The 27328-nt window shown below is 36.6% G+C and overlaps 1 protein-coding gene across 3 annotated transcripts in view; it reads right to left on the bottom strand.

Moving 5' to 3' along the window:
• Positions 1-3976: 3976 nt before the first annotated feature.
• The window catches only part of LOC5564323 (long-chain fatty acid transport protein 4), a 65729-nt gene continuing 42377 nt past the window's right edge, over positions 3977-27328 (bottom strand). For all 3 annotated transcript variants that reach the window (XM_021854361.1, XM_021854362.1, XM_021854363.1), the window contains exons 4-9: positions 6488-6638; positions 5940-6412; positions 5678-5879; positions 5420-5612; positions 5226-5356; positions 3977-5162 (exon numbers count right to left, since the gene is read on the bottom strand). In XM_021854361.1, the coding sequence (XP_021710053.1) occupies positions 4542-5162; positions 5226-5356; positions 5420-5612; positions 5678-5879; positions 5940-6412; positions 6488-6638 (1771 nt within the window). In that variant the 3' untranslated portion in view covers positions 3977-4541. The remainder of the gene's footprint in view (positions 5163-5225; positions 5357-5419; positions 5613-5677; positions 5880-5939; positions 6413-6487; positions 6639-27328) is intronic.

The raw sequence follows: 27328 nt of genomic DNA, 5'->3' as shown, positions 1-27328 counted from the left end.
TATTCTCTTCATTATTAAATTTACAGAAAGTTTTTAGAACATCAACTTTGTCTTAAATCCAAATTAAGTAACAAGTAGTTTTCTCCATTTTTTTCTTGTTTTACTGAAAAATTCAACTTTGTTTGAAGTGCTATGGTCTTCATGAATACCCTACCAATTAGAAATATTTTTACATGTTTTTGAAGATACTTGGATTGTTTTTTTCAAAAGTAAAAGCTTTTACATTCAAAAAATCTGTTTTAAAAGAGACAATTTACACCGTCTTCAGCCAAAGGCTGCACAGACTGAACAATCACAAACATTAGGCAACGAAGGACACGGAACACCCAGTAGCTGTTGTTTACCGAAACATCTGTATTTTACAAGATCACCGAATCAAATCTGTAAAAAAATTCACCGAACTCAGAGAGTCTGTTTAACTGTGTAACTTGAAAATTCACCTTCAAGCCACTTGCTCCACTTCTAAACCCTAATATTTGTGGCTTGAATGTTGAGGTTTTTTATATGATTTGAATTCAAAAGAGCACACGATTTTTTTTTGTTTTGAGAACTTTCGAAAAATAAGCCACACGCTAATATGCGTGCGACCATGATGATGAACACAAATTCACAGCTTTATGTTGTAATGATTTGATATACAAGACGATCATTGCTAAATAACACATTTAAAATAAACTTTCTTTCTAAAGTGGAAATTCTATTTTAAATTTCTTGATTGATTATGAATTTTTCAAGATGCAAATGGAATTGTAATACTTCTCAGAAAATTGTGGTGAGAAGTGATCGACTTATATAATCTTATTCGTAACATGTTTTCTTTATACTTCTGTTCACTTTCAATTTATTCTGCTTTAGATGTTTTATTTATTCCGCGGACCGCATCGATGGGCTTCGAGGGCTACATTTGGCTCCGAGGCCACAAGCTGAGCACCATTGGCTTAAGGATTCCTACACGGATTCCCTTAGGGATTCAGTCACTCTGCACAACTTTTCAAACATTTTTTATCTCGCTTACATTACGAAATATTCCACAATTATAACACACTAAAAGTGATATTGTACACTAGTGCACTAGTTAAGGATTTATTTTACCACGATATATTCTGAAAAGAAGCGAGCACTGTCTTGTACAACTCTCCCGAAGACAGTACCCACAGTACCCATCTAAATGATCGAATCCGGCCCCAATAATAGTAACTAACTTACACGAAACTAGCGGGAGATGGGCAAATTTTGTTGACGGTTCTCAGCCATGATTGCATACAATTTCAATCGGTCTTCTTAAAACACTTATCAACTGAGATATCGTAGTGGATAGTTAACCATTTACACCATGTTTGACCCTGTCGATAGTTAACAATGGCACCTCGCTTCTCCATAATTATCCACGCACAATGCGTGGATGCTTTCAAGATTTTGACAATTCCAACCAGTGGTTCGAATGATTTTCCGCTACTTTACCAGTATTATTATGTTCATTTTTTGTCCTGATAGAGACCGATCAACATCATTGAACACGTGGATGTGCCCTCGCGCTTGAAAATCTCATCTCAGGAAGCGTTGCATGGCTAAGTTGCTTCACCAACGCGGACAGAAATTTTCTGAGTCAGAACCGTAAACAACAAGGCCACGAAACATCAAACCACAGAGAAACAGACGTAACACTTAGAACAAATCCCGATCAAAATCATAGTCACGATGACATGTACGCCCAATGCTAAAATCGGTGTGTTTGGCCGATGGACCAACAGATGGCGGTAGTGTGTAAACGTCAAACGCGAACAAAAACGATGCAAGCGCTGAGGGTGGTGGATTGGCCACCTACAATATATTTGAATCGGCCGTTAAAAAGGTGGTCGATGGACATCGGTGAGAGTGTGACGTCTGTTTGTCTGTGCTACTACTATTACCATTCCCAGCACTGATCTATTCTACCCGCCAGCACCACTGTTGCCTGCCGAGCAGTTGGTTAAGCATGAAAAATGCAAAACCTAGTTCATGATTAGGAATAGCAATTTATCCTTAAGTCCTATCAAAATGTGGTCTTCAGCAAAGTTGTAGCTGAAAGGATTTCACATGAGCAGAGGTTGTTCACTTTCCCATAAAATATTATGTCGAAGAGATAGAGACGTGAACACAAAAAGTTGGCGTTTTCCATAGTAATCTCCATATTAACTTCAAATGGCTTGTGCACAGTCAAATTTCTTCCGAATCATTTCAAACTTTGGGAGGATGCCATTTACCATAATATAAATCGTTTAAGCATAGGGGAGCCAACATTTCAAAATTTGCATCACTGTAATGTGCTGTCACATGGATATTCTCCGTCTAATCCAAAAAAAAATCCAAATGATTTGGATGATGCCGATACTACAACATCCTAGATTATGGAAGCTTTTGAAGAAGCATGTCCTCTGCGGTCTGTGAAGACTACAAGAGGGGTCCATCGGATCGTTCAGCAGAACGAAGAGCCTTCTTGTAAGCCTTACGAGCCGACATGAACAACTCGGATCCAGCTCCTTCTACATTGTTTCCTGAGTCTAGTCAGATCGGAATTCCACCAAGATTTTTAACATTTTTCATGTCTTCTACAAAGTTATTAAACATCTTAAAACGCGTGTTTTTGCTGAACATCGCACATCTCTATCTCTTAAAGTAAAAGAATTATCAGTCGAATTCGTTTTAATAAAGCTTATTTGTTCGATAGTAAAAACCCAAGCAAAGACGCCTCTAGACAAAAGTTTTTATCAAATGCCGAAAGGGAAGATATGGTACTTTCATCATTTGTAAGAGTGGTCTGCGCCATTTTGCGCCGAAGCCAGTTATAGAGGCCTAAACTACCCCTTGAAAAAAGAGTAATTCATGAATAACTTTGTTACTTTAAAAGATAGAGTGATGATATGTTCAGCAAAAACACGGGTTTTTCATGACAAATAACTTTGTAGAAAACTTAAAAAATGTTAAAAATCTTGGAAAAATGTTATGATAAAAAGTATTATTTTTAGGGGCCATTCACATACAACGGCATGTATCTCAAAAAGTATAAGAGATAGAAAAATCGTGTCTTCGACAAAATTGTTCCAAATTGCCAATTCTACAACTTTGCCGAAGACACCATATGTCTATTGAAATGTTTTGAAAAAATAGTTTTTCTATCTCACTGCTACGTGGATTGATCACAAAACTTTTTTCGTCAAAAGTTGCGCTTTAATACACCAAGGAACTTCTCCGAACAAACTATATTGCTAAAATCTGTTGGAGTGAAAGGACTACCCTATTAATCACCTTCTGCAATACTGAGCAATCTGCCAGCACTGATTAACATTTTTGTAACGACACACGTTGTTTGTTCGTTTTTTCTCTTTTTCTTATACTCAGTTGAATTGATCACAATAAAGACAATCTGTTGCTTTTCTCGATAAGTGATTCGCGTTTATAAGTTTTCTGGTGACTTTTTCCATTTTCCACGTTATCCCACGAACTCTGCGGGTGGATTAGTCCATCAAAATCAACGGTTTGGGCGCTATTCAAAAAGCGCATGAAATTGCGAAAATAATACACCGTGCAGATGCATCCAGTTTGATTTATTTTTCATAAAGTTATAACCATTTAAAATTGGGCAAAATTTATCCTATCTCAATCATTTTCCTCCTCCATGTGTTGTATGTATTTTGATCAACAGAAATTCTTCGGTACGAATGATTTCAGAGATTTATCATGTAAGCTTGGAAGCCGCTTAATGTGTTCCTAAAAACTTGATTGAAAGTCGACAGCTAAGAGTTCTTAACTAGAAACTAGAAAGTTTAACTTTATTTGGAGTTTTTGGAACTAAAACGTGTGTTTTATCGAGGAAATCTGAGCTTTTGATTACTTGAGAGATGGTCTTGAAAATTTTTGTCCAACGGTGACGTCAATTTTATACGACCTAAATATGTGTGGCATTTCTCAACTTTCAATTGAAGTATACTAATACTGCTACAAAGTACATAACCACTTTATTCCACAATGTGTCTAAAAGACTAATTTTTCATCTTTTGTTTCATCTATTTTCGTTCTTTCTGCTTAAATGCAAATAGTTGCCTAACTAAAAAAATACGCGTAAGTACAGGAAAACAATCCAAAACAATTTGAACCACGAATGAAACATAAGCGGCGCGTGGCTTCTCGTGTCTTCGGGATCATTCGCTATAAACATTGGTGTATAAAAGGTGAAAATTCTAACCGACAAAACATAAACTCGTAGAGTACTGATAAACATATCATTGGCGCCATTGGATCCTGTTGGGGGCGGAAAACTCGAAAGTTCTCCTCCGTCGTTCACCGTTTCGTTCAAGCCAGCAAAACCCACCCACTTTCACGCGATATCACAGTTACTTATAATAATCGGACACAGGAGGAACAAAACTAATGGGATTGATGGACCATGCAAAACTATAGACGGAACGAAACAGGAGGAAGGAAGCACAACAGTTGAGCATCATGAATCGGTCACGGAAAAGGATGGAGTTTGCTTGAACCGGAACTGCTGGCTCAGTCAGAGCTTAGAATCTAATTTCGCCTCGGCTGATCTGATCAAAGACTTCCTTCGTGAGGCTTTCGTAGCTTCCCTTTGGCGAAAGGTAGAATAGGGCATCCTCGATCACGTTGGGATCGTAACCTTCCTTTTGGAGATCGAGCTTCTTCAGCTTGAAGGTACCTGTCATGTCCATGTCTTTTGTTAGTAAACGCACAAACATCGGTCTGGCGTAGGATGGGAGCGTTTCCTTCAGAGTTTGGGCTAGTTTTGTAAGATCAACTTGGCGTTCTGGGTCCAGAACGGCAGCCATTCCGGCTCGACCTTCCATGTTGGGAATTTCCACGCCGTATACAACTGTATCTCGATAGCCCGAAGCATTGCTGACTTCGGCTTCCACCTCGCTGGTGGATACGTTCTCACCCTTCCACCGGAAGGTGTCTCCCGTTCGATCCTTGAAGAACAGATTGCCACGCTCATCAGCAACTAGCAAATCACCCGACAAGAAGGCAGCGTCACCCTTCTTGAAAATATCGCGAACAATCTTCTTCTCCGAAGCGCTCTTGTCCACATAACCGAGGAACGCTCGGCTCGGGTTGTTGGGCAGAATCTTGCCAATGAATACTCCCGGTTCGTTTGGTTCGCATAACTTGAAGCGGAAGGAAGGCAGTTAGTAGAATTACTTTTAGATATTTAAGGGTATTACACGTACCTGACATAAACCATTTTTGCCACGGATGGGTTCACCGGTGGCGGGATCTGCTCGGATGATCGAAATCGGGTAAACTTGCGGTATGATACGGGATACGAATCCGATGGCGCCCACCGTGTTGTCGATGTTGACTGTTGAACGACGAGTGAGTTAAACTTAGGCCTAAGTACAGTCTATGAAAGTTGATGACTTACCAATATTAGCATTGCCTTCGGTAGCTCCGTAGAACTCTGCGACCCGTGGAATGTTGAACCGCTCTACGAACTGTGGCCAAATCTGTGGGCGCAGACCGTTGCCGAAAATCAGTCGAACCTTGTGCGCCTTATCAGTTCCAGAATCCGGGGTTGCCAAGATGTAGCGACACATTTCTCCAATGTACTGACCAACCTGTGAATAGAGATCATCACTCATTAACTGTAGTCTACGGCATGAATCTCAAAATCAGAATCTACCGTGCAGTTGTTTTTTTTACAGTCGGCAAAGTACTGCGAGGCAGAGAACTTCTTCCGGATGACAACAGTAGCTCCGAACAGCAAAGCCTGTCCAATGCTCATCATGCCGCCAGCCGTGTGATACAGCGGCAGAGGAGTGTAGAAGATGTCGTCGTTTCGGAAACCGGCCACCATGTGGATGGCTGCCGTTATGAATACGAATCTGAAAAGTGTGCTCTTGGTTAGTCATAAAGTCTTATAATCTTGTTTTAGAAACCTGTACCTGGAATGTGTAATAACGGCCGCCTTCGGCAGTCCAGTGGTTCCCGAAGTGTAGATGTACAACAACTTATCGTGATGATCAGGTTTATTAACGTTCGCCGTTGGCTGTTCCTTGGAAGCGTTCTGTAACATACTTGCCAAGTCGTGAGCAATATCTAGGACGGGTTGTTGGACCGCATCATTGAACTGAAAAAGTTCCAAAGATGACGGCAAAGATTCCTTAATCTCCTGTACAGCGTCCCTCAACGATTCTCCATAGATCAACGCTTTGCAATTGGCGACGTTGACGCTGTGCAAGAGGGCATTCTTCCGTAGATTGTGATTGATCAACGGAACGATGACCCCGAGCTTGGAAAGTCCAAGCCACATTGCCACGAACTCAGGACGATTCTCCAGCATAAGACCCACAACTTCGCCACGTTTGTATTTGTTGTTGAGGAACACGTTCGCCACCCGATTCGAGTAGTCATTGACCTGTTCAATGGGATATTGATTATATGGAATTGATCAATCAAAGTAGTCACATAAACGAAGCAACCTCCAACTTACCTCTCTGAAAGTCCACTTGCGGTCTTCGAAGATGAGGCACACCTTCTCCGGCTGCTTGGCAACGTATTCGGCAAAGATGTCTGCGATGGTGGCATTTTGGCGGTTGTATTTTTTCACCAACATTAGCAATTTTACGTACCGTGCCAGAGCTCTGCAGGAGAAAAACGAACAAATTGTATTTGAGTACATTGCGGGGAAAGGAACGATTCAAAGGTCAAGCTGCACGTAGCAGCGAAGTAGCAATTACGAAGAAGTGCTGGTAGTCAACAATCAGCGTCGCAAATGTGACAAAAAAAAAAGTTGTATGAGTATGCAAACAAATGGCGGGCGCGAGTTGATGGAATTGACAAAAAGCATGCGCGATAATTAGAAGTCGATTTGGTGACCATAATGATGATTCGATTTGAACACAGGATAGAAGAATAAGAAGCGACTGTTGATGGACAGGTTGTGCTTCGTTTTGTCGTTTCAGACTTTGTTAGCTACGAAATTCTAGGCGAAATAAGGTTATAGACTTGAAAAACTTTACTACAAAGAGTTCTCCATAATCATTTAACTAAACTGCGTATGTATCTCAATACTATGGACATTAGACTGATGCAAATTTTGAAGTTTTTGCTCCCCTATGCTTAAACGATGTCAATTATGATGAAAATGATCCTCCCAAAATTTGAAGTGATTCGGAAGAAATTTGGTTGTGCACACGCTATTTGAAGTTTATATGGAAATTACTATGGAAAAGGCAAACCTTGTGTGTTCAGTCCTCTAACTGCTCGTCATAATAATCTATGGAAAAGTGAACACACTCATGTAATGTGAAAACTTCCCAGCTACAACTTTGCCGAAGACCACATTTTGATGGCACATGAGAATAATTTGTTATTATTGATAACAAAGTCTGTATCATGCTGAAATGATCATTCTATTACTTTCAGAGCAACACTGCTTTTTTGCTATGGACCAATGTACGAGTTCATTATTTGACGTTTGAGCGGTGCCGTGTTATTTACGTGACCATGGCAACAAGTGAATTCGGCACCGCTCAAACGTCAAATTAGTGAACTCGTGCATTGGTCCATAGAACATAGTAGCCTGGATTACTTTGATCTATTCTTCCCGCCAGGAGCACTACTGTTGCTTGCCGAGCAGTTGGTGGAATGCATGCTACATGCAAACCAACTTTATAATGATAAATAAAAATTTATCCTGAAGTCCAATCAAAAAGTGGTCTTCGGCAAAGTTGTAGCTGGGTGGATTTCACATTAGATGAATTTGGTCAATTTTCCATAAAATTTTATGACGAAGAGAATGACGGCTGCGCACAAAAGATTGGCGTTTTCCATAGCAATCTCCATATAAACTTCAAATGGCGTGTGCACAGTCAAATTTCTTCCGAATCATTTCATACTTTGGGAGGATGCTATTTACCATAATTAAAACCGTTTAAGCATAGGGGAGCAAAAATTTCAAAATTTGCATCACTCTAATGGACATCGTGGGTATGCCACGATTTTATCATGTCCTGAAACATCACTGGTATCGCTTGTAGATCTGCTTAGTTTTCTTTTGAGCACTTCCACAGTTATTAACTGAAAGCTTTCTTTGTCGATTGTCCATTTATAGACGTGTATATCGTGTGGCAGGTCAGAAGAAACTCTATGTCATGAGAAGTCGAGAAAATTTCCATTTACGATAAAATCCTCGACCGGTGGGATTTGAACCCTCGACCCTCAGCTTGGTCTAGCTGAACATCTGCACGTTTACTTTCGAAGATATCAGTATTCCTAAATCTTGGCTGATACAGTAGCGTAGCTAGGGGGGTGCAGTGGGTGCGATCCGCACCAGGCCCCGGATTCCTAGGGACCCAGAAATCGTGGTGGATATATTCCATAGCAGTAAAAATTCTGTTTTTCACAATTTATGATGTTTACAAAAATCATACATAGGTTCATTCTACAGTAGAAAAAAAAATCGTGTAGAAGAAATTAAATACGAAAAGCTCTCATGTTTTTTTCAGTTTTACTTTGTGCCACTTTTGAACCACTTCTTCAGGAATTACCCAACAGCTTATCATAGGAATTGTTTCATAAATTATACCAGGGAATATTCCACAAAATTTACTAGAAATTCTTCCAGTATTTTTACAAAAGACTCAACCGGGGTTTCCTCATACATTTTACCAGAAATTTAGAGTTGTTTCAAAATTTTCTTTAAAACTTTAGAAGTAAATTAAATTCTTCAATTTATTATTTCGTTTTTAGCGTTTAAGACTACAATATGCCACAACAATTATTTCCGTAATTCCTACAAAAGTTCAACTCGAGTTTTTTCTAGGGATTTCCTCTAGAAAATCCTACAGGAAATTATGTTGGGTTTAGTTAATTTTCCTACACGCAAAAAAATTGTGCGGTAAAAACTACCATTTTAGGGGGTTAACTTAAGCGCTCACACCGGCAATTTTGAGCAGACCAGAAATGCGCTTGATTTTACCATGTCTGTAGTTGGAATCAGATTGTTGTAAATTATTTCTCTCAGATGTACCAGTAATGCGGCGGGGTGTACCGTAAACATAGTAAATTGGTCTGAATTTCCATGGTAGTTGTAAGAATGGGCGTAGTCAGCTAAAATAGTTATTTTTACTACAGAATTTTTTCCCGTGTATATTTACATTATCAGTTTTCTTGGATACTTATCCAAGACTCTCTTAAGAGTTTAGAAAAAAACCGGAGATCTTTAAAAAGCTTCTCTCCTGAAGAAATTTATCAGCTATTTTTCTAGAATCAGTGATATCTTAAGGATTTAGTTTAGAAATATTCACTGGATTTTTTTTCAGAAATTATTTTCAATTAGGTTTTTTTGAAAATTTCATGACCATCTCCTTGGAGGTGTTCTCAGAAAAATCATGGATGATTTCTTTGAGAACATCTTTAAGGATGATTTTCTCGAGAACATCTTTGGGAAAATTTTGGAAGAACCTGTTAAAGAATTCCTAAAGGAAAATCTCTCAAAGTATTTTTAAATAAATTTCTAGTTTCAATATTATAGAAACTCTAAATGAAAATAAGAAGAAATTCAAAGGAATCCCGAAGGAAGCTCAGAAGTTATTTCTGGATTCTATGAAAGAATCCGAGAAAGTTCACTTCTTTGAGAATTTAATCGTTTAACAAATGCCTGAAGATGGTTAATTTTTAGAAAAAAAAAATCTTGGAGGTATACTTCTATCCTGGACGAAAATCTGGGAGGAATTCCTTGCGAAATTTGTGAAGCTAATAATGTACGCCTGAAGCAATCTTCGAGTTTTTTCCTGAAAGGGAATTTAGGCAAACACATGAATTTTATTCTCAGGAAATATTTAAATACATATAGTAATATTTAGCGTCACGTCACTAAGAATCCCCACAGATTTCGTAGAAAGACCCTCTGAGAGATTATTGATTCGATTCGCTAAGGAAACCTTTATTGAAACGTGGTTCCTGATAAGTCTCTTTTTGATCGCGTTTTTCAGGCAAGTTCATAAGTTCATATTTTAAGATACTACCTAAACCACTACCAGCCCTGTTGACTAGTCATAAGTCAATTGTATGTTAGCTCCCAAATGGGCCCCCGAATTTGACTCCGCACCGGGCCCCGAAAGCCCTAGCTACACCACTGAGCTGATATATTCTGTAATGATAACATCCCGAAATTGAATATTCATGAGAGGTCGCATCTTCAATAGATATGAGAAACAAAGTTTCTAAGAATTAGTTGATGAAATAGTACAATAGTTGAACATCGTTTCATATAAAAGTTAAACTTACGCTGTCTATGCTAATAAAGTATTAGCCATGTAAATCTAAAGATCTTTTCAACAGGAAGCTCTTGAATGAAAACTAGGACTCAGTATTCAAAACATTTCTCTGCTCGATTTGTTAGTATTGCAGTGTTCAAAATTTCCAAAAAAAAAACTACTTAGCAACGCCTAAATTAATGAAGCTTCCTGCTCTACAAAGTTCATGGATAATTAAAACATCATGTGATCTCAATGCTTTAAATACTCAACTTTGCTCTGTGTACGTGTCTTTTTTTATCAAATCTACATTTCTAAGCGATCACTCTTTTAGAACCTGAGACCTTAACTTCAGACAATTCAAGTCATTGTATAAACGTCCATCACATATCTGAAGAACTCAATCTCCGAAAACTCATTTTCTTGGATGAAGTTCATTTTATTTCATGAACATCTTGCACATGTAGACCTGAAAACCAATGAGAATATATTCTAAGGTGTGGAAGAAGAAGCAAAGGGTATGTATTAGTAAAAAGAAAAGAACGTAAACAAAAATAACTACGTCACTAATTTACATGGTTTCTTATGGGAGCTCGCTCGCTTGTAGTAGTGAAACATTTTGCACAGTGGCGTAGCTAGAGTTTTAGGGGCCCGGTGCGGAGGTAGATTTGGGGGCCCCTCGTAAAGGGGTTTGCAAAATATGTCTTTTATTAGCGAGTTCACACGCACCTCCAGTATTTGTTAAGATAAATCGTGATTAAAAGCTCAAAAAATAATTTCCGCCAAGAAATACTTTTTGTTGCTACGTCTTGTGGACCTAAAAAAAATATATTTTTTACCGAGATCTCGTAAATGTTTACCGAATATCGGTAGCGATTGCCAAAATCTCGATAAAAAAAACTTGGATTGCGGAAATATAAGTAAACTAATAACCGAGATTCTGTATTGAAAATTACCAAATTCTCAGTTGTTGGATTCTCGGCTATTCATTTTGCTGAGGTTGACGAAATAATTTAAGTGTATATAAAGCGATTGCTTCAGAAGCTTCTATATGTTTCTATTTAAAAAGATATTCTTGGTTACCTTCCTGTATGTTGTACGGTATTTAGTAGTATGTTTACGGTTGTTCCTATTTGATTTCTTTGAAAACTCGTGAAAAAATTGGAACAATTCATAGGTAAATACATGGTGCAATTACTAGACAAATTATAGTATTGCGCAAACCACTGGAAAATTTGATTTAATATGCTCGATTTTTTATGTGTTTTTTTATGACGAACTCCCAGCAAAGTTCATAGAGGTACCCTAAGAGAAGTTTTAAGAATATACCTTGGGCGCCAACCATTAATAACGTAAGGGCACAGACAAACAGACGTAACACTTAGAACAAATTTCGATCAAAATCATAGTCACGAGGACATGTACGCCCAATGCTAAAACTAGTACTAGTCTGTTTGGCCGACAGGCCAACAGATGGCAGTAATGTGTAAACGTCAAACGCAAACAAAAACGATGCGAGCGCTGCGGGTGGTGGATTGGCCACCTACCATATTTTTGAATCGATCGTTCAAAAGGTGGTCGATGGACAATGATGAGAGTGTGACGTCTGTTTGTCTGTGGTAAGGGGTTATGGTGGGAGGGGGGGTTCAAGATTTCTTACGCGCCATACAATTTATATTTAAGACGGAAGTGAAAAATCCCGAAAATTGTCTTACGTAATTAATGGATCGCCCTTGAAAAAAAAACATGGACAGATTGAGATAACTCTGAAGCTTCTGGAACTGTGGAACTCTACCGAAATTCTCTAAATTCTTGGATAAAAAAAGTCCTTGTAAAAGAAGTCTTAGAAGACATTTTGCAGGAATATTTGAAAGAATTCTCGATAAAAAAAAACTGGCAGAAGTTACTGGGGAAATTTTTGATTTTATCACTTGAAAAACTTCTCGTACAGGGTATCCGCATATTATCCGTACTAAATTTGAAGACATGCCTCTATGCAACTGAAATAGATACATTGAGCATTCCTACATGGTTTAATATTATGTTCTCAAGCAACAAATTTGACCCATTTTTGATGTCAAATATTTGTGAAATCCATCCCAATGGCGTTGGACTGTCTTAACGAACGCCGTTTTTCGAGCTTTATGATGGAAGAGAAATACCCTTCGAACTCAATGGATTTGAACTGAATAATTTTCTGTTTCCAGTCAATCTTAAAGCCAATATTCTGTAAATAATTTCAAAAATAAATAGAATATTTGAATTCATCTTCTAGAAATTACATCTAATATGGCTAGCGCCCCTCAGAAGAAAACGTCTCCAATAAATTTAAATTGAATTATCTCAGTAAGAAGCATTGATTTTGAAATTATCAATCATTGTATCTTTCGCTATTTTATAGATGTATAAAAAACCATACATCTACATAGATTTTTTATTGTTTTAAATGAGAGATAATCTTTCACATATTTTGTTGTTTTGTAAGATTGTCCGACATTTCCCAGAAAACCATTTCACCGAATGCAATTTCCTCGAATGACGTTTTCCCGAATGAACTATTTCCCCGAAAACTATTTTCCCGAATGTACCATTTCTCCGAAAAAATCGTAATGTAATTAACATTCTGAAAGCTATTTATGATCTTGTTGCCAAAAAGTATTTAACGTGCTAGCAGATGTAAGATTAGATGAAAATGATTAATTTGTTATAAAATTCTTGTGTTTGAAGTAATGTTGGATAATGTTCAATTGGAAGCGGTATCTGTGGCTTAATGACAGGCCGAACGAACATTCGGCTTCATTTTGACTTCTTAGAAAAAAGGCTGTTCTTTATATTTATACCCAGACAACCAAAATGTATGCATAACTAAATCACCTGGAGGCTTTGTATGTGCAAAGTTTCACTTATAAGATGTCGCGAAAAGGCTTTCTACGTACAAAAGTGGAGGCGATATGCGTGCATATATTATGTGATGAATAATAACATACAATGCGAGTGTTTAAATATTCCACCGAACTAACCTGTGATCTTATGCGACTTAACTTATGATAACAAATGTTGATTTGACAGCTGCTACGAATTGATTCGACTTACTTTGTACGAGTGTACGAGGCGAAACAAAATGTGCAAATGAACTCAGAAAAAAAGTGTTTTATGCGAGGAAACTCATCAATTTGACGAGTTTATCCACGGTGTTTTGCGAGTTTGATATAATTAGTATGAATAAACGAGTTATAACGTGAACTTTCATGCGATTTCTGGTTGTCTGGGTACTGTTCAAACATTTGATGGCACTTAGCTGTTAATATTTTAATTTACATTTTCTCTTTTTCTTATAATTGGCCGCTCTTTCACAATGTTTCGAATTATTACGCAAAGATGCCTTATTCGGTCAAACGTTCTCATGCCATGTGTCCACTAGGTTAATAGGTTAAGGTTTTATTCATTATGCTTAGTGACAGTAGCTACAATGAGTCCATTGATCCTTAAAATATTTTATATCTTGCACTACATAATTAGACCTCGAGTCTTCCTTCTAGGTACTTTGAAAAGACAACATGCTTCTTCATTAACTTTTTGACAATCAATATCAGTTTTCCCAATATAAATCTGTTTCTATCTATCTTGGATAGGAATTCCTAAATGGGTAATCTAGTCGAAAACGTCAAATACAATGAGCATGTTAGTAATCAATACTCAAAATGCTGATAATCGCTAACTTAAGAGAAAAAATCCTATTCGGTAAAAAAATCTTTATAAAGAGTAGATCTCAAGGTGGGGGGGGAGTTGGATGTTGGTACATTTAGCATAACAATGTTTCTCATAAGAACGTTTGGCATAACGAGAATAATATGCCTTCTTCAGACTGCTACCTGTTCTTGTATGAAACCACTATACGGGAAACGTCCATATGCGAAACATCTTTATGCGAAATGGGTCAACCCTAACAGCATCCATTTACCAGTAAATAAAATATCAGATTACAATTTCAGTAGCTCTGTTAGTTTATTGATATTTTTATCTATAAAGAACAGCCTTCTAATAAAAAATGACAAATCTCTGATGAATTCAGTGGCAGCTGCAAGCAGTACAATATTTACACAGCAAATCTTCAAAGAACGATGATAAGAAGGCGAGACAAGCTTTCAAAATTATCTACTATTTTGATGGCAATGATTATTTGACCAGCCATAAGAGGAAGGACAACCTATGTTTTAAAGAAGGGATATTTATAATATTGAAAATAAGTCTTTTTATGTTGTCAATTGTAGCTAATAAAAAATGACCATCTGGTAATGTTTTACGAAACATAAACTACTAACGCGGAAGCAATTATTGAATGATAGCCTGGACACGCTGTGCTGAGCTGTCAAATGCATCCAAAATCAACTGTGACTCATTTGATCTTTCAAAGTTTTCATTCAGTGAAGATCTCGTTTGAGTCATGTCTTTGAATCCTGCAAATTGTTTTCAACCATTAAAACTTTATTTCACCATTCTGCCGTTGTCGTTAAAATGCATTATGTTCGAACAAGCAACATTAAGCATCAGATTTGTTCATCTCTTCAATATCCTTTCAAAACCTACCTTCTACATTTTATGCATTTCAATTACGATTCTTAGCAGAATAAAATTTGAATTCTGAACTTATTTTTTGAAACATATTTTTAAAACCGGACCTGCCAGTGAAAACTGTCATTGATTTTCAATCCAAATATCTCATCTTTCGTTTTTTGATTGGAATCATTCATAAGAGAATCATTCGTTTGACGCGATTACCAAACTTGCTGAATATAGTCTATTAAAACGATTTAAAATAAATATATGTATACATTAATAAATGTCTTCGGCAAAAGCTTTCGGGGAAATGGTTTTCGGGAAAAAATCCTTCGGGGAAATGGTTTTCGGGGAAATGTCGGATACTCGTTTTGTAATTTACGGACAGCCTGTGATAATGAACAAATTCAAGAAGGGCTCCCAGTGAAAAATTAAGGACGAACCCAAAAAGATTTCCAATTATCTGAGAAATTCTCGCAAACTTCTAAAATGAGTACTAGAAAAAAGTCCTCAGGTAAATCTCAAGGGGTATATTTGAAAAGGTATAATTCGTGGAAGAATCCCTGGCGTCATTGCATTGGTAAAGGAATACTTGGGAAAATGTCGGACTTGACCAAGGGTACGACAAGAAATCCCTTCAGTGGTTTTCAAGGGCAAATGTTGAGAAGTCCCCTCAATGAAATTCTTGCTTGAAACCTTGATAAATTCCTAGAACGATTCTTGTATGCAATCTTCAAGCATCGTTGAAACAAATCAGGGTAATCATTGTTGGAATCTCTGTGGATTTTTTTATAACCTATCCATATCGGAATGTCAAATCGAGTATTACTAGCTATTTTATAGCGGTATTACGCCCGAAGCAATTCTTTCAGAAATTAATTGAAACATTTCAGGTAGCATTGCACATAAGGTTCTTTACATGAAAGTACTGGAAAAAGATCCCTGAATTTGTTGCTAATGTTTATCCTGAAGAAATCCAATTAAAATTTCTGCAAAAAATCCTAAAATTTCTAAACGAATTCTTGAAAGCATCTTCCCTTTTTTTTAAACGAAACCTTGGAGGAATCTCAAAATAAGATTTACAAAAAAGGTGGTAAAATTCAAGGCATAATTTCATATAAATTACCAGGCGAATTTTTTAAAGAAATATCCTGAATTATTATTTAAGGCCACCCGAGAATAAATTCTGATGATTTTTGATAAGTATTTTTGGATGATAACAAAATAAGGAATTTTGATTACCTCAAGCTCAAAGCTCACCAACGCTCCAGGTTTTTGAAGGCCAACAAATGAAGGTTCATTTAATTGGAAATCAAAATTCATGAAGTATTTTATCCAAAGCCGTGATTAGACTCGACATTTAAAAAAAAGTATCTGAGCATACTTAAGTTTCCATATGAGATTTAGCTGAACGTGGCCCTTTTCAAAGGCTCAGTTCTTTCATGCGCCCAATTGATTGAACAACAACAAGGAAAATATCTTACTAAACAAATATTTGTGGAGGCCCCTAAAATGTGAGGCCCGAAGTGACGATCCCCCTGGACCCCTCTGCTGGTTCTAAATCTAGCCCTAAAGTATTGAAAATAAGGGATAATCAAGGGGCCCCTATATATAGCTAATCCAAATCTCTTCCAAAACCTATGCTTATTATACAAATTTTTAGTTTGGGATCATACAAATTGTCAAATGGAGCCCAGATAGCCGTAGCGGTAAACGCGCAGCTATTCAGCAAGACCAAGCTGAGGGTCGTGGGTTCCAATCCCACCGGTCGAGGATCTTTTCTGGTTGGAAATTTTCTGGACTTCCCAGGGCATAGAGTATCTTCGTACCTGCCACACGATACAAACATGCAAAAATGGTCGATTGGCATAGAAAGCTCTCAGTTAATAACTGTGGAAGAGCTCATAAGAACACAAAGCTGAGAAGCAGGCTTTGTCCCAGTTGGGACGTAACGCCAGAAAGAAGAAGAATAAATTGTCAATTTCCTATAAGCTAGGTCGAACTTTCAATACTATGAGAAATCCGCACTGCAATTTTGGGGCCCCTATGAGCTCGGGGCCCGGTGCGGACCGCACCCACCGCACCCCCCTAGCTACGCCACTGATTTTGCACCGTACACGGATGCCACGCACACTAAATGTCTTCTTCCTCACCTCGGTATATATTCTCATTGCCTGAAGACCGTAACGTCAAAATGCTGAATGTTCTTGATGCATCATCCTATCCATAACGAGATTTTTTTCACTCTAACGTACTTCTGTAGAAATTTACTGATTTATGGCTGCGAATGTAGATTTGGTAGAACTTTTATCCAGAGAGTCTTTGGATAACCCTCAATATCCGATGATGTGTTCTGTAGTTAATGTTCTGGGTGAGGTACTACTAACCTAAAGTAAATGACTTGGGTTTAGAACACCTACGATTCAAAACATATAAACAAAACATGGCTTAAACAAAATTATTTTCAAAGTAGATGAAAAAAAAGAGTTTAGTACTATACCATTTAATTCCACTGGAGTTTGTATCCTTTGATAGATACGCGTATTTCGATCTCAACTGTAAGGCCGTCTTCAGTGTCGTGTACTAGCCGCGATTTAAAATTATGTTCGTTGCTTTTTTCTTATTTTTTTAAGAACAAGCTCTCAAACCATGAGAATACTGATTGGAGAATCTATTCGAAGCTCTAAGAAACTTTCGCAATCTCTGAGTTCTTGACCTTTCAAAATCTGAAGAATCTAGTTAACAGAGATCTCTGCCTTATTTATCAAATTTCTAGTGGATTTTTTAAATAATGATCAATTGAAGACTCTTATTAGCAAAGGATTATTTTCAAGAACAAGTATCCGAAATAATTGATATAAATGTTTGGTAACTGATGAAAATTTTCAATAAAATATATTTGAGTGAGTGCCATAGTCTTAAAAAAATTCATTAAATTCAAATCCAAAACTTCGAGTAAATCAGTTAGAGAATGATTAAAAAAATGGCCTTCTAATGTCAGTGAATTTCATTTCAAATGTCATTTGAAATTTGTGAATTTCATCGCCCCCTGAAAAAAATATAATTGGTTGGCCTGGCCATATCATTCTGATGTTCGATTATTGTAGTTGGCAATGGTCCAAAGTAAAATCACCAATGTAAATTGAGAAAAAAATCTTTTCTGACATTTTTTTTAATTTTTCGACTCTGGCAGTAGGGGAATGGCTAAAAAATATTGCGATTAAAAGTAGAAACACGGTGCCCCGACAGACCGTTATTATGCAAAAAAAAATTGACCAACAAATCTGAGTACCGTTTTGTCTCAAATTCCGAACAGACTCATATTCCGAACACTCGATTTTTGTATGGCGACTAGGTTGAAATATTTCGCTGAAATATGTCATCAGATCACAAGGAAATGGCAGTCAATTGCAATTCAATTTTAACGTCTTCCAATATATTTTATACCTCGGGAGTAGTGATGATTCTCTAGCTTGAGACCACTAGAACTAGCAAAGATAAATTTGTTTGCGAAATTATTCATTTGAATACGATTAATTCGTGCTGTTCTGAATTTGAAGCAAGGTGTTCGGAATATGAGACAGAATGAGCACAGTGTTCGGCATTTGAATCAAAATGTTGTTCCATCTTCTTCTTCTTTCTGGCGTTACGTCCCAACTGGGACAAAGCCTGCTTCTCAGCTTAGTGTTTTTATGAGCACTTCCACAGTTATTAACTGAAAGCTTACTATGCCAATGACCATTTTTGCATGTGTATATCGTGTGGCAGGTACGAAGATACTCTATGCCCTGGGAAGTCGAGAAAATTTCCAACCCGAAAAGATCCTCGACCGGTGGGATTCGAACCCACGACCCTCAGCTTGGTCTTGCTGAATAGCTGCGCGTTTACCGCTACGGCTATCTGGGCCCCCTGTTGTTCCATACTTTTATGTAAAAACAAGCTTGAATAAATAAATTTTTCGGCACAACCGAACAGCTAACGGTTAGGCTTTGCGAAGAAATTAAAATTTTCATAAATATTAGCGAATTTATGCCTCTCGGATCCATTTGAAGTCACTGTTGGCCTTAAGTGTTCGGAATATGATTCAAAACGGTACAGTGCTCGATTCCTAAGGTTATTTTGCACCTCTGGGACAATTATTAAAAAAAATTCTTACGAAGAATCTCAAGAAATCTTGATTTGAAGTTTTTGACTGAAAGTTGGCAGACTTTAGTCGGCTGGTCACTTAGTGTGAAAGTCGACAAATAAGCTGTAAATAGATAATATTCAGCATTGAATGATTCACGTTTATCGAACATAACATTTCTTTATTTCTTTATTTCTTTATTTCTTTTTTGGAGCAGGGAAAAGCCCACTTGAGTTGAGCTGAGATAACTCTTCCTCAAATGGGCGCAAAACTTCCTCATCTTTTAGTACCAACAGAAAGTTACACTCCAAATGATACAATTTTTGCTTAATACTAGTAACATCAATATCATATTGAAATTTATGCGTATTTCTATTAAACTAAACTTACTGGTTTAAGCCATTTACAAACATACTTAAGTCACTTTGGTAAAGTAAATCAGTTGTTAATATTTCTAATTATAACAGCGGTAACAATTGTATACTTTTTGAGAACAGTTTGGCAAACTTTTTACGCGTTATTGTAGGTTTTTAAGTGCTTTTACGTAATATTAATATGGTTTATATTCAAATTTCTAGTCAAAAACTTCAAATCAAGATTTCTTGAATTCTTCTACTAGAGTTTAGTGGAATTAAATGGTATATTACTAAATTGGGTTTTTCATTTATTTCTCTTCAGATGGTTTCTAAAATTTATTCGGAATATTTAAATACATTTGGGATCCTAAAACCATACGGATTGTCGAAGAACTTTCGAAACGGCAGCTCTGAGTTGAGCTCATTACAAATCTAAGAATCCCATCACAATCCCAAGGAGTTATTATTGAGAAACCTTCTCCGAATGCAGAAGCACGCCCATGTTAGGAACCATGGGTAGGACAAACGTTAGCAAATATTTTGTGCACAGTGAATCCAAGAACAATTTTAACCCTATGGATTACGAAACTGAAAATTTAATGTTACAATACGATTTCGTTTTTGTTTTCAAAGTCGAAATTTTCAGTTGCCAAAAACGGAACCGTGCCAAAATCGAAACCCTTATTTTAAATTTTATTTTTCAACTACTGGTTTTGAAAACATCATTAGAATGTTATTACATCATCCTTGTAGAACCATATGGCATAAAGACTTCTGAACGGTTCACTCTATGACGCCGAAATATTAATTGTGGCAAACGTTCTACTTCCATGCTTTTCCTAAAACTGCGTAAGAATACGAAAAAAAATAAATTTGTTACTGTATTCATACAAAGACGTTTTTAAGTACAAATCAAAAGCCCTGGGTATTGAAAATCATCAAAAATCAGTTCAACTTTAGGCTTCAGCGTAGAATTTTACAAAAGTTGGTAAGTTTAGAATACCTTCCTAATTAATGTTTCTGATAAAGGAAAGCATTTCATAATGAATGATTGGCTGCAGTCAAAATACCAAACATAAACAACTACATCTACATCTACATAAATGCGACTCGTAATTTTGTAGAATACACATACAACTTTTATTATTTTTACTTGAAGTGAGTTTTTATTCAGCTAAACATATAAACATATATTTACATATATCCAAGTTATGAAACCTCAAGAACCTGATAGGAATCTTCAGGTGCTCATAAGTAATCTACAGGAAAACGCTAAGGTTCCGAAGCATCTTGCTAAGAATATTGCTGCTATATTACCGAAGATTCTCAAGTCTCCAAGGAAAATTTTCAAATGTTTTTTATTCTAAGGTTACCACTAGCACTCCTCAAATTCCTCTGGAAACCTTTTCAAAATCTACAAGATTCCAGAAATACTCAAAATACCACCACAAATTCACATTTTCCCGCTAGGAATTACCAGGATGCCCTAGAAATCTTAAGAGTTTATTAGGAATCACCAAATTTCGGACTTAATCCCCAATAACCAACTATACATTCTCAGGATCCCACAAAAAAACCCCAAGTGTCCGCTAGGAATCTGCAGACATTCTCAAGAATCTGTTAAAACTTCTGAGAAGTTAAGGGACTAAGAATCTCCTAAGGATTCTCCAGGCTTCAGTTAGGAAACTCATAGTTCCAGCTCGCAAGGAACATTTTGTTTATGTTGAGACCCGTATCTTTGATTAAAAATCTTGTACCGAACTCGTCTCTTAAAAATCTAACGTATTAAAGAATTTCCAACAAAGAGGGAACGTAGCTCTAATTAGTTATCGGAGAAATATTAATATACACACTTATACCACAAACAAAAAGTTAAAATACTCTTAATCGTTTTTATCGCACGCTTCAATTATTGAGAATAAGTTGTAGTTTGGACTGTGTTCGCATTTGTGCCGGTATTGAATGGAACCTTGGAATTCTTAAAAAATAATATGCAATATAGTAAAATCTTCACTTTTTTATGGATTATATGTTGCCCCTTCTGCAATTCACTAGAATTAAGCAATTTATTCTATGAAATTCCTTAAACGTTATGATGCACGACATATTGTTGTATTTTCATTTATTACTGCGTTGTGTTTTTCATGCGCAATGTATGTAACTCCATAATAATAACAGAGAGCTAAAAAGGTGACTTTAAATTGCCTAATATGCTTGTGCTCTGTTAAAACAAGCTGTTCCAAAACTGGAGAGAAGTGATTTTTAGTGTACCACCTACTGGCAGCCCCAAGTGGGCTGGACACTTAATAGGAATGCCTAATAGATTGATCTCTAGTTGAGATTGTGCTGGAGATGAATGGCCTTATGAAACGTTGCGAATGCATGACAAATGACCATCCTGAAGTAAATAAGCGCGTACGGGAGTCCTTAGTATTTAATGAGATTTGGGGGAATATCAACGAAAATGAAGATCTGGAATGTAATCGGTGTGTAGTTGACCTGCCTTTCAGATAAATAAAGCAACAGACACGATAATATTTACAAAAAATTACAAATTTTAATGGTATTCAAAAATGTTGCCAAAAACGGATCCATTTTGTTGCCAAAATCGGGGGGTGCCGAAAATGAAGCATGCCAAAAACGGAATCCCACTGTACTATTTTCACATCCGTCTTTACAGGGCTGCGACTGAGTACCTCATAAATAATGAGGATATGAAAGACCTGTTGCCTGATAAAAAAGACCTAAAGTGAATCGAAAAGAGGCCAAACAGGAATAAAAAAAGACAACAAAACTTAACTTGGATGAGCTGTTCAAAAGTTATGATTTTTCAAAAATAAAAATTCTAATGCGCTGAGACCTACAAGGTGTGCCGATAAAAAATGACAGATTTTTTATTTTCAAAGCTAAAAAACATACATCGCTGAAAATTTGACAGTAAACGTAAAATTGTCTGAACTTTCAAGAAAAAATGAGAACAGCAATAGCCCCTTTGGTCCCAAGACCCTCAAAACACGAAAACACGGAAATTTTTATTATTTTTTTTTTTTTTTCATTTAAAAAACCAATCTTTGTGAAATTTTATATTTTTTGCTTTTATTTTACTTGATTGAAAATCGGTCAAGCGGTTCAAAAGTTATGATATTTTTTTAAAATAAAATTTTTGCAAAATCGCGATTTTTCTGGTCACCCTATTTTGGGAATGGTCACCTTAATCAAAAAACACAATAACACCTGTATTCTTATTTCGGATAAAGAACAAAATAGCATATTTTCACAGAATTCGGTGACCCACTAGATTGTTTTTTTATGGACTGGCTATATTGCTTCATGTGAATGTTCATGATCTGAAAAATAATATGTGAATATTCATAATCCTCTCTAGGAATTTCATCAGAAATTTTTTCAGGTATGTTCGGACATTACGTCGGAAAATTCTAAAGATGTAAATATAGCGCCAAAGAATTTCTGTACGAACATTTCTAGGAAATTTCTCCAAGAATTTTGCTTAGAATGCCTAAAAAAATCAGCAGTGATTTGTCAGGAAGTACTATAGGAATGAAATTTCTGCATAAATTATTGTGGAAATAAAAAAAAATCTTCCAAAAATCCGAATTTTAGAAGATGTTCTGACCAGCAATCATGGAGGATGTCCCAGGGAAATCTATGGATCAATAACTTCTTTAGAAATGCCTCCAGGAGTTTCTAGAGATTTCCTATGAGATTGTCGTTCAGAATTTATACAAGATTTGAACTAGATATTTATCTGAAGAGCAATTGCTGCAGAGATTCCTTTTAAGATTTCTATAGAAATTCCTCCAATAATTCTAGGAAATTTTCTAAAATAAGTCTTGGAACTTTTTATTTTCAGAAATTTCTCCAGAGAATCGCTAAGAATTTTTCAGTCAACACACTGATTTTTGTGAGCTGTTTGAATTTTCAGGTCGAAAACGACCCTAAGTCACAATTTGTAACTTTTTGTTAGGGACTATGAAAGGTTAAGGCTGAAGAGTTCAGTTTTTTCATTCAAAATTAAAGAATTCATCAGAAAAATCTATCATTGCAGTACAGATAGGTAGGAAGTGAAATATAATGATAAATTTTCTAGAACAATGTTTCAATTTTGAGCAAAAACACGAGTTTTGAATTTTTGTAAACGATGATGGGTTGAAACTAATATGAAAAATTGGTTCCGGGTCATTTTGCCGAATTCCGTTTGGCTGAACGCCATTTGGCCGAAAGGGTCATTTGGCAAAAATAATAAAACAAAGAAATAAAATAAAGAAGCAACAGTGCTGTTTTGAATAATAGTTCTAGTTTTATTCCTTTTTAAGCAATCGAGCTAAAAATGTCTTCATTTTAAGTCTTGATTTTAAGTAAATGTTTGATGATCTGGTGAAAGGTTCTGCTCCAAACAATCGAGTTTTACCAAGCCCATATTAATACACCATTCAAATAAACTGTATCATACATTCCAGATTTGTTTTTCGAGCCCAGTGTTGAATTTGAATTGAGTATAAAAATTCATTTTCAGCGAAAAAAATGTTCTTTTCGTGAACAATTTGCCAATTTTCAATTTCAAAGAAGAGTGCTTTGCGAAAGCCTAAGCCGTTCGATTGATTTTTCGCGCGCTCGGAATGTTTTTTCGTTGGCTTCGTTTGCTTGGAAAGTTCTTTGCGAAGGCCCAAGCCGTTCTATTCATTTTTCACGCGCTCGGAGTGTTTTTTCGGTGGCTTCGTTTGCTTGGATAGTGCTTTGCGAAAGCCCAAGCTGTCCGATTCGTTTTTCGCGCGCACGGAGTGATTTTGTTTTTTCAGTTAGCACTTTATTCGCGCGCCATCGGAGTGACTGTTCAGTCAAGGATGGATTACCAACTGGTGAGCTCGTTTCATGCTTGTAATAACGCATATGTAACGTGGCATGTATTTTTTTTTTATGTATTCGTTGCACAAACTATGGATGGTTCGACACTTTAAGTGTTGACATAAGCGTCTATCAATGTTTAAAAAACAAATCGAGATTTAAACCTAAACAAAACTCCTTTCCGTGACAACCATGAAGATGCAGAAGTATACTCGGTCTTTAGTAACAATGGATGGCACACTAACATTCCTTCACTTCCCCGATGTCCGTGAGGACGTGGCGGGCGCCACATTACTAATTTCAGAGTCCTCGAAAATGTACATTAAAGATGGTATGCTACTCCTAAGCTACATCTGTTGGTTCCCTGTACAATTTCGATTATTCTGGTCAATCACGGAGTAGCAACTACGAATTGTACGGTCATCAATGCTCATGCTCATGCTCACAAGTTGCCAATTTTCAAGGAAATTGCCTACATTTAGGCGTTTAATGTGGTTTATTCTGTAATTCGTAAACTTCAATTCCAAAATTTACCAATTTATCAACAAGTTGTCATATTTTTGAGACTTGATTCGGATTCAGTGACTCCATATTTAGTGAATAGCATGACTTTTTATTTTTGGAAGTCAATCACAGTAATTGATCAACTGCACCGCGGATCCTGTAACTTTACTTTATAAAATAGAATTTGCGCTTGACATGTTTTTAAATTTTATATCACTTACTATTTGAACACCCTCCGCCTTATTAACAAACGAACGCCCAAACCAAAAGTGTTTAAAAAATTGTAGAACATTTTTTTTTTTTTTTGAAAACTTGACATCACCTCAAAACAGGAACATATGTTATATGTTCCTTGAGATGTTGATGATCTATAATGGTACGGTCTTCAGCAAAGTTATTCAACAGATCTAGGGCATTTGGAAAAATTTTTGGTTCACAATTTCGTCCCTAGATGGCGCTAGTGAGCATGTAAGAGTGAGCATTTTAATTAAGCATGTTCTAGTTTGTGAAGTTGTTTAGAAGTTCCAGGCCGTTCGGTGGCGCTAGTGAGTATGTAAAATTGAATATTTTAAACAATCTCTATCTTATGATCCAGATGAGATAGAAAGTTCGAGTCTTCGACAAAGTTGTTCAGAAAGTCATAGACTTCTGAAAGGTAAATTTGATTTTTGATTTTGCCGCTTGGTGGCGCTAATTAGCATAAGAAATTTTGCATTCTAATCTATTATTAATGTGGTATAAATAATATTAATGTGGTAGAAATGATCGAGTCTTCGGCAAAGTTGTGATTCAGGTCTGGTTTGCTTTATATTTAATAAACTCATCACTGATTTACTTAATTTGCATGTGAGTCAGTTCTGATTTGCTTCATTTTCAAGTAAGTGAAGTGACTCAGGCCTGTTGCGTTTAATTTTCAAATGAATGACGTTGTAATCTCTTCATAATCGAGTCTGATTTGCTTTATGTTCAAGTGTTTCAGGTGTGTTATACTTCATATTTAAGGTTCACGTTAGATTCATTTCATACGTAAGAGATTTAAGTCTGTTTTGCTCTACATTTCAGTAACAAGGTATGAATTACTTCATATTGAAGTTATTAACGGTTGATTCATTTCGAGTTAAAATTTAGAATTTTAATTTCGAATTTTCTGGCTCATATGGATTACAAGATAGAAGTTTCTTAAAATGTTCATTTTTACATGCTTACTAGCGCCATCTAACGGCAACATTTCTAACCATACTGTCTATCTTCCAAATGTCCTTCACAAAAACTCGCACTTTCTATCTCATGTGAATCACAAGATAGAACTGGTTTAGAACGCTCAATATGGCATGCTCACTAGCGTCACCTAGCGGAAAAATTGCCAACCAAACTGTTTGCCTTCCGGATGTCCTTGATCTTTGCTGAAGATCGCATTTTTGCAAATTATAAGGATTCAACAATGTGAATTTACGTGTTTTAAGGCAATGCTAAACTTTCTGGGAGGTGATCCAATATTCCACTGAGTGTTGCAATACTTGTTCTAAGGGGTACGTATTTATGACGGGTAGTGTAAGTATATTTTCAGAAAACAGCATTTCATCAAAAGAAGAAAAATCCCTTTTGTAAATGTAAGCAAGTGTAATACAGAAATTCGTTCTATCAGTATAAATGCAAAAAGTTGCAAATGAGGTAATGTTACTACTTAAAATATGAGCGTATCCTTGCCAATAGTCAGGAAAACACGAAAGAATAGCTTATATTAAAAAGAAGGAAAAAATTCTGATAAAAATAATTGAAAATCAATTTTATTACACCGTTGGTAATTTAAAAACGCACCAGCCTTCAGCCAAAAGTTGATTGATTAATTGACTCTTCATAAGGAGAAATTGATCCCCGTTCAGCCAAAAGTATTGACACGTTGTGTGGAATTCACAACTTCGTCCTGCACGGAGAAAATGAAGTAGGGGAACTTACGTATTTTCGGCAGCTTAAGCCGATGCCGTGCTTCTTTTGTAATTTTCTCGGACATCAGCAGACAAATTCCGTGTTTGTCTATTTACATTTATGCGTCGCTCAATCCTCTATCGATTCACACCGACAGACTTGTCAAAAATGCTTTTGGAAACGTTTTTACAACGCTGCTAACATCCCTTGTCAGTGTGACTATTGTCGGCAGCCTCATTCTCTTCGGCAATTTTCACATAACAACTGCTGGTGAATCTCTTTGGCAGCTCCAAATAAGTCGCATTTTGAGGCGTGCTCATTTGAATTGATGATATCGTTTGTTTAGTCTCGGAAATCTCGCCAGCGGGAAGCGGACAGAACAAAGGATCATCTGAATGTTTCCACTGATGTGTTTTGATAGAAAAATACTGTATATTTGGCGTTTGAAATTTGGTTGCCGATAATAGTCGAATGGTGCCGAAGCCGTTAGTCTCCCTACTAAAAAGTGAATTCATTCCACTCAACTCCGGGAGTTCGTGCGTTAACCTTATTTTGAGTTGATGGGGTAGAAGTTGTTTTCAGCCATGCAAAAAAACTACTGGCTAAGTTTTTTTCACTCAACCGGCAGATCAAATAACTCAATTTCCAGTACTATGCCACTTACTCAAATTTGAGATAACGCACTGAGGTTCGGTTTTTGGGTTGTTTTGTTCTTCGCTCTCTGACAACAATAGAAGGAG

This window comes from Aedes aegypti, chromosome 3, assembly GCF_002204515.2.
Source record: "Aedes aegypti strain LVP_AGWG chromosome 3, AaegL5.0 Primary Assembly, whole genome shotgun sequence".
Lineage (NCBI taxonomy): Eukaryota > Metazoa > Arthropoda > Insecta > Diptera > Culicidae > Aedes > Aedes aegypti.
Note: the sequence above shows the minus strand (reverse complement) of the source record. Positions and strands in the feature narration are given on the sequence as shown.